This window comes from Armigeres subalbatus, chromosome 3, assembly GCF_024139115.2.
Source record: "Armigeres subalbatus isolate Guangzhou_Male chromosome 3, GZ_Asu_2, whole genome shotgun sequence".
NCBI lineage: Eukaryota > Metazoa > Arthropoda > Insecta > Diptera > Culicidae > Armigeres > Armigeres subalbatus.
The window spans coordinates 221213124-221225945 of record NC_085141.1 but is presented as its reverse complement, the minus strand read 5'-3'; the positions used below and the strand labels follow the sequence as shown (position 1 = coordinate 221225945).

Genomic DNA, 12822 nt, shown 5'->3' with positions numbered 1-12822 from the left:
GGAGTAATGACAAGAAATGTTCTTGGAGAAATTTCCAAAAAAAGAGGGTAGAATTTTTCGATGATTGTTTGGAGAATTACAGGAAGAAATTCTGGAGGAACTTTCGGAGCGATTTCTGGCGGAGGTTCCGGAAAGATTTTTAAAGGAATATCTTTAGACCTATCCTAAAGATAAATCGTCTAGCTAAAACCCATGTAGGGTATGTGGCGGGACCATCGTCATCATCATTTTATTTTATTTTCGAAGATATACCTGCAGTAATTTCTTTTTTTAATTCCGAAGAAAGCTTTGACAGATTTTGTGGAAATTTCCGAAAGAATTCTGACAAAAATTTCGGAATAAATCATAAAAAAATCCCTGAGGAATTCTTGGAAGAAATTCTGAAGAAATTATTGGAAGATTTTTTTTTCAAAAACCCTCTAGAAATTCCTCCGGAAGTTCCTCCAGGAATTCCTTCGGAAGTTCCTCCAGGAATTCCTCCGGAAGCTCCTCCAGGAATTCCTCCGGAAGTTCCTCCGGGAATTCCTCCAGAAGTTCCTCCGGGAATTCCTCCAGAAGTTCCTCCAGGAATTCCACCGGAAGTTCTCCCGGGAATTCCTCCGGAAGTTCTTCCGGGAGTTCCTCCGGAAGTTCTTCCGGGAATTCCTCCGGAAGTTCCTCCGGGAATTCCTCCGGAAGTTCCTCCGGGAAGTCCTCCGGGAGTTCCTCGGGGAAGTCCCCCGGAAGTTCCTCCGAATTCCTCCGAAGTTCCTCCGAATTCCTCCGGAAGTTCCTCCGGGAATTCCTCCGGAAGTTCCTCCGAATTCCTCCGGAAGTTCCTCCGGAATTCCTCCGAAGTTCCTCCGAATTCCTCCGGAAGTTCCTCCGGGAATTCCTTCGAAGTTCCTCCGAATTCCTCCGGAAGTTCCTCCGGGAATTCCTCCGGAAGTTCCTCCGAATTCCTCCGGAAGTTCCTCCGAATTCCTCCGGAAGTTCCTCCGGGAATTCCTCCGGAAGTTCCTCCGAATTCCTCCGAAGTTCCTCCGAATTCCTCCAGAAGTTCCTCCGGGAATTCCTCCAGAAGTTCCTCCGGAATTCCTCCGGAAGCTCCTCCGGGAATTCCTCCGGAAGCTCCTCCGGGAATTCCTCCGGAAGCTCCTCCGGGAATTCCTCCGGAAGTTCCTCCGGAAATTCCTCCGGAAGTTCCTCCGGGAATTCCTCCGGAAGTTCCTCCGGGAATTCCTCCGGAAGTTATTTCGGAAATTCCTCCCGGAATTTCTTCGGAAGTTCCTCCCGGAGTTCCTTCGGAAGTTCCTACCGAAATTCCTTTGGAAGTTCCTCCAGGATTTTTTCCGGTAGTTCCTCCATGAATTCCACCGGAAATTCCTCCATGAATTTCTCCAGAAATTCCTCCGGAAGCTCCTCCAGAAATTCCTCCAGAAGTTCCACTGAAAGTTCCTCCAGGAATTCCACCGGAAGTTCCAACAGGAATTCCTCCGGTAGTTCCTCCTGGAATTCCTCCGGAAGTTCCTCCCGGAATTTCTCCGGAAGCACCTCCCTGAATTTCTCCGGAAGTTGCTCCCGGATTTCTTCCGGAAGTTCCTTCCGGATTTCTTCCGGAAGTTCCTTCGGAAGTTCCTCCCGGAATTCCTCCGGAAATTCCTTCGGAAATTCCTCCCGGAATTATTCCGGAAGTTCCTCCAGGAATTCCTCCGGAAGTTCCTTCCGGAATTCCTCCAGAAGTTCCTCCCGGAATTCATCCGGAAGTTCCTCCAGGAATTTTTCCGGAAGTTCCTCCATGAATTCCACCGAAAGTTCCTCCATGAATTCCTCCAGAAATTTCTCCGGGAATTCATCCGGAAGTTCCTCCAGGATTTTTTCCGGAAGTTCCTCCAGGAATTCCTCCGGAAGCTCCTCCAGGAATTCCTCCGGAAGTTCCTCCGGGAATTCCTCCAGAAGTTCCTCCGGGAATTCCTCCAGAAGTTCCTCCAGGAATTCCACCGGACGTTCCTCCGGAAATTCCTCCGGAAATTCTCCCGGAAATTCCTCCGGGAATTCCTCCGGAAGTTCCTCCGGGAATTTTTCCGGAAGTTCCTCCGGGAACTCCTCCGGAAGTTCCTCCGGGAATTCCTCCGGAAGTTCCTCCGGGAATTCCTCCGGAAGTTCCTCCGGGAATTCCTCTGGAAGTTCCTCCGGGAATTCCTCCGGAAGTTCCTCCGGGAATTCCTCCGGAAGTTCCTCCGGGAATTCCTCCGGAAGTTCCTCCGGGAATTCCTCCGGAAGTTCCTCCGGGAATTCCTCCGGAAGTTCCTCCGGGAATTCCTCCGGAAGTTCCTCCTGAAATTCCTCCGGAAGTTCCTCCGGGAATTCCTCCGGAAGTTCCTCCGGGAATTCCTCCGGAAGTTCCTCCGGGAATTCCTCCGCAAGTTCCTCCGGGAATTCCTCCGGAAGTTCCTCCGGGAATTCCTCCGGAAGTTCCTCCGGGAATTCCTCCGGAAGTTCCTCCGGGAATTCCTCCTGAAGTTCCTCCGAATTCCTCCGGAAGTTCCTCCGGCAACTCCTCCCGAAGTTCCTCCGGTAATTCCTCCGGAAGTTCCTCCGGGAATTCCTCCGGAAGTTCCTCCGAATTCCTCCGGAAGTTCCTCCGGAATTCCTCCGAAGTTCCTCCGGGAATTCCTCCGGAAGTTCCTCCGAATTCCTCCGGAAGTTCCTCCGGAATTCCTCCGAAGTTCCTCCGAATTCCTCCGGAAGTTCCTCCGGAATTCCTCCGAAGTTCCTCCGGGAATTCCTCTGGAAGTTCCTCCGGAATTCCTCCGGAAGTTCCTCCTGAATTCCTCCGGAAGTTCCTCCGGGAATTCCTCCGGAAGTTCCTCCGGAATTCCTCCGAAGTTCCTCCGGAATTCCTCCGGAAGTTCCTCCGGAATTCCTCCGAAGTTCCTCCGGAATTCCTCCGGAAGTTCCTCCGGGAATTCCTCCGAAGTTCCTCCGGAATTCCTCCGAAGTTCCTCCGGAATTCCTCCGGAAGTTCCTCCGGAATTCCTCCGGAAGTTCCTCCGGGAATTCCTCCGGAAGTTCCTCCGAATTCCTCCGGAAGTTCCTCCGGGAATTCCTCCGGAAGTTCCTCCGGAATTCCTCCAGAAGTTCCTCCGGGAATTCCTCCGGAAGTTCCTCCGGAATTCCTCCGGAAGTTCCTCCAGGAATTCCTCCGAAGTTCCTCCGGAATTCCTCCGGAAGTTCCTCCAGGAATTCCTCCGGAAGTTCCTCCGGGAATTCCTCCGGAAGTTCCTCCGGGAATTCCTCCGAAGTTCCTCCGGGAATTCCTCCGGAAGTTCCTCCGGAATTCCTCCGAAGTTCCTCCGGAATTCCTCCGGAAGTTCCTCCGGAATTCCTCCGGAAGTTCCTCCGGAATTCCTCCGGAAGTTCCTCCGGAATTCCTCCGGAAGTTCCTCCGAATTCCTCCGGAAGTTCCTCCGGGAATTCCTCCGGAAGTTCCTCCGGAATTCCTCCGGAAGTTCCTCCGGAATTCCTCCGGAAGTTCCTCCGGAATTCCTCCGGAAGTTCCTCCGGAATTCCTCCGGAAGTTCCTCCGGGAATTCCTCCGGAAGTTCCTCCGGGAATTCTTCCGGAAGTTCCTCGGGTATTCCTCCGGAAGTTCCTCCGGGAATTCCTCCGGAAGTTCCTCCGGGAATTCCTCCGGAAGTTCCTCCGGGAATTCCTCCGGAAGTTCCTCCGGGAATTCCTCCGGAAGTTCTTTCGGAAATTCCTCCCGGAATTTCTTCGGAAGTTCCTTCCGGAATTCCTTCGGAAGTTCCTCCCGAAATTCCTTTGGAAGTTCCTCCCGAAATTCCTTTGGAAGTTCCTCCAGGATTTTTTCCAGTAGTTCATCCATGAATTCCACCGGAAATTCCTCCATGAATTTCTCCAGAAATTCCTCCGGAAGCTCCTCCAGAAATTCTTCCAGAAGTTCCACTGAAAGTTCCTCCAGGAATTCCACCGGAAGTTCCAACAGGAATTCCTCCGGTAGTTCCTCCCGGAATTCCTCCGGAAGTTCCTCCCGGAATTTCTCCGGAAGCTCCTCCCGGAATTTCTCCGGAAGTTGCTCCCGGAATTCTTCCGGAAGGTACTTCGGAAGTTTCTCCCGGAATTCCTCCGGAAGTTCCTTCGGAAATTCCTCCCGGAATTATTCCGGAAGTTCCTCCAGGAATTCCTCCGGAAGTTCCTCCCGGAATTCCTCCAGAAGTTCCTCCCGGAATTCATCCGGAAGTTCCTCCAGGAATTTTTCCGGAAGTTCCTCCATGAATTCCACCGGAAGTTCCTCCATGAAGTCCTCCAGAAATTTCTGCGTAAGTTCCTCCAGAAATTTCTCCAGAAATTACACTGGAAGTCCCTCCAGGAATTCCACCGGAAGTTCCTCTCTGAATTCCTCCGGAAGTTCCTCCCGGAATTCCTCCGGAAGTTCTTCCCGGAATTTCTCCGGAAGTTCCTTCCGGAATTCCTCCGGAAGTTTCTCCCGGAATTCCTCCAGAAGTTTCTCCCAGAATTCATCCGGAAGTTGCTCCGGAAATTCCTTCAGGAGAAGGTCCAATAGGAATTCCTCCGGAAGTTCCAACAGGAATTCCTCCTGAAGATCCTTCAGGAATTCCTCTGGAAGTTTCTTCAGGATTCTTCTGGAAGTTTCTCCAGGAATTCTGATTAACTTATCCCACTGACATTTACGGTCAAATGGCTTATTCGTTTATATGACCTATTCGGTCAAATGACTTTTTCAACTGTAGCATTGGCCGCAATAACATTTTTAACTGTATGACCTGTTCGGTCAAGCTACATTTTCGGTCATATGACCTTAATGGCAAAGCGCCATTTCAGCCAAACGATCTGTTTTACAACGCTTTCGACCGTATGACCCGGCTGTCTAATGCCGAAGCCTTAGAAACTATTTCGAGTGCCCACAACTGAGAAGGTGCGTATAAGTGAAAATCGGACGGGAAAAGTGTGAAATAAGAATTGGGATGTGAGACGCCTCGCTTATTTCTAGTCCAACATTTGGAAAGCGCGTAACAGCTAATATTCTTTTCCCATCCATTTCTTCACATATATTGCTATGTATGTAGACGAGGAATCAAAAAGAATAAATTTAAGCTGTTACGCCCTTCTCATTATTCATGTCTCTCCCCATTTCGCATTAAGCACCTTTCTCACTAATCACATTTCACTTCTCAATGCTTCCCTCTGCTTACTTCTAACTGCTCATTGTTCACCTCTCACTTCTCGTTTGCCAAATATTCGCTAAGTGGCTTACGCTAAAGGGTAATTTGTGGGTAACTTAAAATAAAGCAAAACTAGGGCAAATGTTTACCATCATTGTCGGCACAGTAGCAACGCGTCACGGGGATATAACCACAACTGAGGAATAACTTGTGCCATTTTGCCAATCGGCCTAATTGCTCGAATGTTTGGTCTAGGTCATAAAATTCGGAGGCCAAAACATATTTTCGACCAAACTTGACTTGTCCAATTTTTGGCCAAATAAAACGATCGGCCAAATGACCCATTCGATCAGAAGTCATTTCCAGCCGAATGATCTGTTCCGCCAAACCTTTCTTTCGGACAAATGTCTTATTTGGCCGATCGAAGATAAATGGAACTTTGGCAAGATGACGTTCGTCCTAATGTGTTATTCGGCCAAAATCCAGTTAGCTTTCGGCAATACGACCCTTCCTATTTAGCTTAGCTTAGCTTAGCTTTGACTGACTACACATATCTATGGTTGCTACTCCGTGATTGACCAGAATCAGTGAAATTGCACAAAGAATCAACTGAATGATTGACTGGGATTGTTCAAGCATTCTCAGTGTGCAAGTTTCAGTGACTCTAACATTCAAATGATCAATAACGGCGCCGGCCACGTCCTTGTAGTCAGTTAGGAAGAAGGAAGGAATATTAGTAGGTAGTTTTGCTATTTGAAGACCGTGTTTACCTCTGCGTCTCCACAAAAACCACAGGAAGGATTATCAGTTACTTGGTAGGCATCGTTGGATCTGGATTTACTCTGATAAGCGATACGACCGTGCCATTCTTTATACACAGTGATTTTACCTAGCCATGAATCGTGCGCGAAAAGTAGTACAAACTAACTACCGGCCTACCGGGCGCGCTATGCAGAACACAATATTTATGCCGATCGCGCGATCGTTCTGCTGTCCGAAACAAGATAAATCACGCACTGAACTGATTTTTATTACCGGCCGCGCAAAGCAGAACACAATATTTCGGCCGATCGCGCCATCGTTCTGCTGTCCGAAACAAGAGAAATCTCGCACTGAACTCACAATGCGACCCTTCCTATTTAAAAACAAAAGTTGAAGATTTTAATGGCTTGAAAGTTTTAAAATATATGTTAAAACTTGATCAACAAGGTTTTAAAATTAGTTTAGAGGAGGCAACCATATGCTTATATTTTTCCCCGTTTTAATTTTGAAGAGTCGGAGTGTACGTACAACGTATGGACGTACAAGATTTCCTACATTTTTTTCACGCACATCATGAAATTTGATGTTTTTTTTAAAGCGGATTCAATTCTTCTGAATGAAATACAAAAAAAATGAATGTGTAGAAGTTTTAAATTTTTGATATTAGAATAAATCTGAGGAATAATCTCCGCATGATAAAATTGTTGTGACTTTGGTTGTCATTGGAATTAACTAGTATTATTTTGCTATATTTATATCTCAATTCTGATAGCAGATAAATTTGTATTATTTTATCTTTGAAATGAATTAATATTGCTTAGTAAGGTGCAATATTTAAAATTTACGGTTATTGGTTTATTTATTTATTAACACCGTTTAAGATTAAATAATCTTACAGACTAAACTTAATTGATACTCCTACTTATCCTGTAGTACAATTACATTTCTGAACAGTACCAGACCTATGTATAGTCAAACGTTCGTACCGAGATCATCAGACGCCACATCTTCCTCTTCCTGTAAAACCGAGCGTATAACAAGAGTGCAATTGTATAACTGTTTCCCGCGGATAACTACTGTGTGCTACATTGATTATGAGTGACAAATCGGCGTCTAAAAATATCAAAAGTAACAAGTGCAGTGCATCAGATCGCGTTGTGCGTGGCAAACTGAAGATGCGTCGCCTTGTCGTCAGATGAAGTTGATGCAACAGCAGCAGCAGCAGTGCTATGAAACGATGCCAAGATCGCGCGCGCCCCGAACTAGAGCATCGTCCCTCCTCACCGCCATGGCCAAGCGGTTGTTGTGGTTTGGTGGGATGAATAATTGTGGGCATTGTTTTTCAGTTTTTTTGCAGAGCCAGTAGACTGCGGTGAAGAGAGGAATTCGTGTCGGTGGTAGAAGGAAGGCAATTCTTGTGCAGATTCAGTGTGATTATGTGACCGGGATTCCGATGCGAAGAATCGGCAAAAGTGTAATGATCGTTTCCCTTCTTGGTGGTAATTTGATCAACGGCCAGCGCACCACCAAGAGAGCTGTGGGAGACTGCTGGTGAGAGAAGACCCAAAGCGGTAGTGGTTAATTATTTCTGCTCATAGTCGGAATCTCCAGCATGCCGGAAGCCGAGATTATCCGTCATTAAGGCGCCGAAAGGGTTTGGCGAGTGGCGGTAGCTTTTTGTCAACGAAAGACCTGACCCATCCGGGCGTGTCGTCCGGTAATAACGGTTTTGGCCGGTCAGTCAGTGTTTTTTTTTACTTTTTGATAGAGAGACTTCATTTTTCTGCGATCGAAATTCCAAAGTCTCGTCGACCTGATTGGTATTAATCCACTCAGTGGAAGAGAAAGCATACCTCGACATGAATTGCGCAACGCTGACACCGGCTATCACGCCGGATAATTATCAGCAGCAGCAGCCACATCACATGCAGCTCCAGAGGACCCTCGAGCGAGAACGGCGGACGTCGCGTGGATTGACGGCCTGTCTGCGTGGCGAGCAGGAGGAAGTGGAGAGTAAGTGTGTTGACATTTTTAGTTTTTTTTTTCAGATTGTCTCGTTGACACACGCTGATAATCATAGGTTTCGATTTCTCGCTCCAGTGGCTGTTGTATGATAAGTGACTTGTTCCTTTCCAACTCATCCGTGCGCTCCGGGTTGTTAACCCTAATATGTCTTGATAATAAGGTGTGGGGAAGAAATTATTATGTAATTATTTGCTGCCTCTGACAATTCATCGATTTGAATTGATAAAGTCATTTTATCAAAACTGATTCAAAATCATAATTGTTGGTAATCTAAGCCAAATTGAAAAAAATAAAAATAATGTATATTTACCCTAAAGAGCGGTATTCAACCTGGGGTACATGTACCCCAAAAGTAGGGGATGAGGTTCTCTTGTGGGCACCGTTCGGTTTGCTATAGTAACAAGATGTTTTGTGCTCAATATCAAACCAAATAGACATCTCTACTTTCAACTACGAAAAAAACTATTTTTTTTACAAGAATAACAATGTGAGTTTTTTTTTACCTTTTTCAACGTGTCATAAATTGAAGTGAATCAATTGAAAAAATGAGTTCTAATGCGTATTTATTTATACAGTAAATTTAATTTTTTTTTTTGAGGATCAATAACGATTGCCATCAAAATTTGAGAGCGACATTTTTTTTTCTTCACATTTCAAAAAGGCTGCAAAATTCGGTTGTGGGCACCCTCATTTTAATGACTCAATCAATGCTGCTGGAGTTGTCTTTTAACTTATTTTAAATGGCGTTTTCAAGCATTTTTTATTATTATTTAGACAAAATTGATAGAAATAATGAGTTTAATTAATATTTTTATTTATAGGGCATGTCTAGTTATTGTACACATACTTTTTGGAACTAAACGTTGACAAGTTGCATTCGACGGGGAATACTGTCCTATTGCTTTTTGTTGAATATTGGTTAAATCGGACTATGGGATCACAATTTATTGCCAAAATATTATTTTCTTATAATGAACAAGAAAGGCGCCATTACTGCTAGGGTGATTAGGTTTTTTTAAATGCAATATACGTAAATCAATGGAAAAAAATTGAATCCATTTACCTAAAGTGCAATTTTAATCTTTTCTGTAATTGTTTTCAATATCCTCCCTAAGGCACGAGAAAGGCATGATCACTGCTAGGTGGATGGATCTGAATTTTTTAGTGCCTCCTGGCTATTAGAATAAACAAATTATTTCTTTTCTTTAAATTTAGGTATCAGGTATCAGAACGTCAGCTCCAGGGGCACGTTCACCTTAATTTGGGAGATTTGTGCCATCGCCTTCACAGCCTTTCTCATCACGCACCTGACGGAAAAGGAAGTGAACAAAAAGGAGAGGAATATGGATGGGAGGAAAATGGGAAGTTTGTGACAGGGACCCTTGAAGAGGGCATACAACGTATACAACACATACAAATGCTCATAGTTTTTTACCGCAACGGGTTATGAACAACAGAATACTTTGAAGGTTCAAGTTTCTGTAGTCAATTTCACTTAGTAAGTGTTTACCAAATATTTGGAAACGCAGTTGCGCATAAACTGGGCAGTTACATATCAAATGATAAGAAGTTCCATCATCGGATTCACAGCCATCACAGACAAATGATTCAACACGTTAAATATTTGCCATGTGATTGTTGAGTCGGCAGTGACCTGTCAAGGCCTTGATTATGACACTGCAGCTCTGTTTAGACAGATTAGCTAAATAGTTTGCTACCCTGTCCCAATCAACCATGGGTTGTAACAACGAAGTGTGTGTAGAACTGCGGTTTGCAGGATTCTCTTCTATGAAACCGAGAACCCATAATCGGTAAGTAAAAGAAAGTGCTTCTTGTTTGAGATGTATGTGTAGTGGGGCCACATTGAAGAGAGCATCGAGAGCAGCCGTGAGAGTCGAAGAGAACGCACCAGTCTTTACCATTAGTCACATTCTTTGAAAATGGCCTAATTTAGACTGAATTGCCCACACTTCACCGTTTTGCCAAAATTGGTCGTACAACTGTTGTGTAAATCCATTTGATATATTTGAGTTTAAGACCCCAAGTTTTACCATTGGCATTGGCCAAAAGCCATACACGCCTTCTTGACTCTGAACTCAATGTTAGGTGTCCAGGAGAGCTTGGAATCAAGAATTAGTCCCACATACTTTACTTGATCCGTTACATCGATTTCAGAGTCAAAACGATGTAATGGGCGAATACCATTACGGTTACGTTTTTCCATGAAAAGTACAATAGATGTTTTATTTGGATTTAACCGTAATACAGTTTCGACTGCCTGAAGAGCGTTTTGCATCAGGTCGTATAAAGTAGTAATACACAAACCGACTATCAATATTAGATAGTCGTCAGCAAATCGATAGGTAGGAAAACCGAAATTATTGAGTAATCTCAATAGTGTATCTGCAACGAGGTTCCACAAAAGTGGAGATAATACTCCCCCTTAGGGGCATTTGTAAGGAGCAAAACTGTTAAGAGCCCATTGAATCGATTCAGTAGTTATGATTCTACGTGCCTGAGCCCAAGACCCATAGCTACATGAAAAGACATCAGGAACATCCGAAGATGCTATATCGACACATCCAGGGAAGTGTGTATAAAATAGGTGTTCTAATGCTTCCTCGTCAGAAGAAGTGTAGTCGCCATTTGGCTTGCAAATTTCGCCAACTTGGAAATCCTTGAATCTCGCAAGAATTTTATTTGCACAAAGGTTTTTCCAGCCGGATCGTTCAGCTGATCAAAGAGCCTTCTTGTAGGCTTTCTGAGCCGACTTGAAAGACTCCGTCTCTGCTGCATGGCGTTTGTCCCAACTCTTTCTGCACTGCTTCCTGATTTTAGTCAATTCGGAATGCCACCATGAGAGTTCCTCTTGAGGTTTTCACTGAACGCAAAAGACAAGCTTCTTCGAAAGCTTCCACGATATGCAACGTTGTATAATCAACGACATCATCCAAGTCGGTAGGAGTTTCAATGGTTGTTAGATATCCATGAAATTATGTCCAGAGCAACTCTGTATAGAGATCCCAGTTGGTTGGACGAGGATTTCTAAAACGCAATGCCTGCGAAGTAACATTCAAATGATCAAACAAGATGTACCAATGTCAGATATGGATTCCTCATCTGATACATATCAATTCGTCAACTCGTGACTGATTCTATTGGAGCAGAGAGTAATGTCTAACACCTCAGCTCTATTAGATACCATAAAGGTTGGGCGATTGCCTATGTTAAGTAAACCAAGTTCGGTACTACTTAAGTATTTGAAGTGCAATAAATGACAACTTGTTTGACAGCATCCGTAGGGGGTGGTTCATCATGTGGTAAATAAACCGAACAATAGACTGCTAGGTGGATGGATCTGATTTTTTTAGTGCCTCCTGGCTATTAGAATAAAAAAACTATTTCTTTTCTTTAAATTTAGGTGGTTATGATTTTTTCTTATTTATTTTCTGTCGAGTTTTCAAGGGTGCCCACAACCGAACCACAAAATTGAATTGTTCAAAAATGTCAAATTTGCAAAATTGTCAATTAAATTTCTCAAATAGTCGAAATCAATATAATTTCTTCGCTAATAGTAGGGTTATTTGTCTAGCTTTCCATTGGTATTCAAATGTCGGCAAGACAAAAGGGTTTCCACAACCGAACTTCCTCCCCTATTAATGTAGCTATATGGGGGTACCTGAGACAAACAATGCGTACTGGCGGATGTTGTTACAAAAATATGATTTTTAAGATTGAACTTGAATTTTGATACGACTTATATTGTTTTTATATAGGCTATGAACTATTGAGAAATCGACTGTATATTTTTATTTCGATTTTAAGGACGGCTACGCAGTCTTGAATTATTGAAACAAGATGTATATTTATCCGACGTTTCGACACGGGGATGGTGTCTTCATCAGGGTATTTTTTCCCCTGATGAAAACACCATCCCCGTGCCGAAACGTCGGATAACGACGTTTTTTGTTAGGGGTGAACCACTACGTCCATTAATTGTACTTTTGTAGTATACCCGTGACCTTTGTTTAGTGCATGTCTTTCTATTACATTGCAATTAAGAATAAATGAAGCATTCTTTTTTTATTCTGGTATTTCTCAAAATTGTTACCGGCGGGTAAAATTTGTGTACTTTTTGTTAATTTGAGCGTGATGAAGATTTAGTCAGATTTTTTTTTTTCCAAACGGTGGGTTTAAAATATTACGTTGGGTGGTCGAAACGCAAGCCAAAAACATGAGTTCCTTGTCCAGTGCGAAACAACGTTTAAAGGCGGGAATATAGAACGCATACTTTCTGTGGGCAAATGAGTACCAAGCCAAAAGCTGGAGAAAAGGAAAACGAAAGCAACTGACCATAGTGTGACTTCTGGCTTTGATGGAAAGAGAGCAGGCTTCGGATTTTTCACTCACTCACGCGACAACAGATCGCTCCACCATTCATTTTATCCGGATAAATTACAGCGCGATAAACTCCGGCACAAGCGATGGTGCGAAAAATTGTTATTCCTCTTCCCATGTTTCGCGAAATAAATGCTGCTTACTTTGCCGCTCCAAACTGATTGAATCTGACGATGCGCCACGATAAGTAGAAGGTTCAATACAGTAGTTTTTCTTTCTCCTTTCATTCAGTTCATGTGGTGGCGTGGTTATAGTGGGCGCTCTTAACATTTCAAAATTGTTTTGGGTTCGAATCCCGTGGCGGTCTTTAATTTTTGTGAATATGCTTGTGAAATTTATCTGGACAAGCGACGAGAAGGAAAAATTGGTTGTTCACGTTGATCACAATTAAATTATCCGGCGATCCGGCGCTCACGAACTTATCACTCGTCATTCTATCCGGATAAAAATG

The 12822-nt window shown here is 44.0% G+C and overlaps 1 protein-coding gene across 5 annotated transcripts in view; it reads left to right on the top strand.

The window, feature by feature from the left end:
• Window positions 1-12822, top strand: part of LOC134220092 (ras GTPase-activating protein raskol) — a 654763-nt gene that overhangs the window by 216798 nt on the left and 425143 nt on the right. For 3 of the 5 annotated variants that reach the window (XM_062699067.1, XM_062699066.1, XM_062699065.1), the window contains exon 2: window positions 7295-7961. The exons of the other annotated variants lie outside the window; for them this stretch is intronic. In XM_062699067.1, the coding sequence (XP_062555051.1) occupies window positions 7808-7961 (154 nt within the window). In that variant the 5' untranslated portion in view covers window positions 7295-7807. The remainder of the gene's footprint in view (window positions 1-7294; window positions 7962-12822) is intronic. 5 annotated transcript variants of the gene reach the window in all.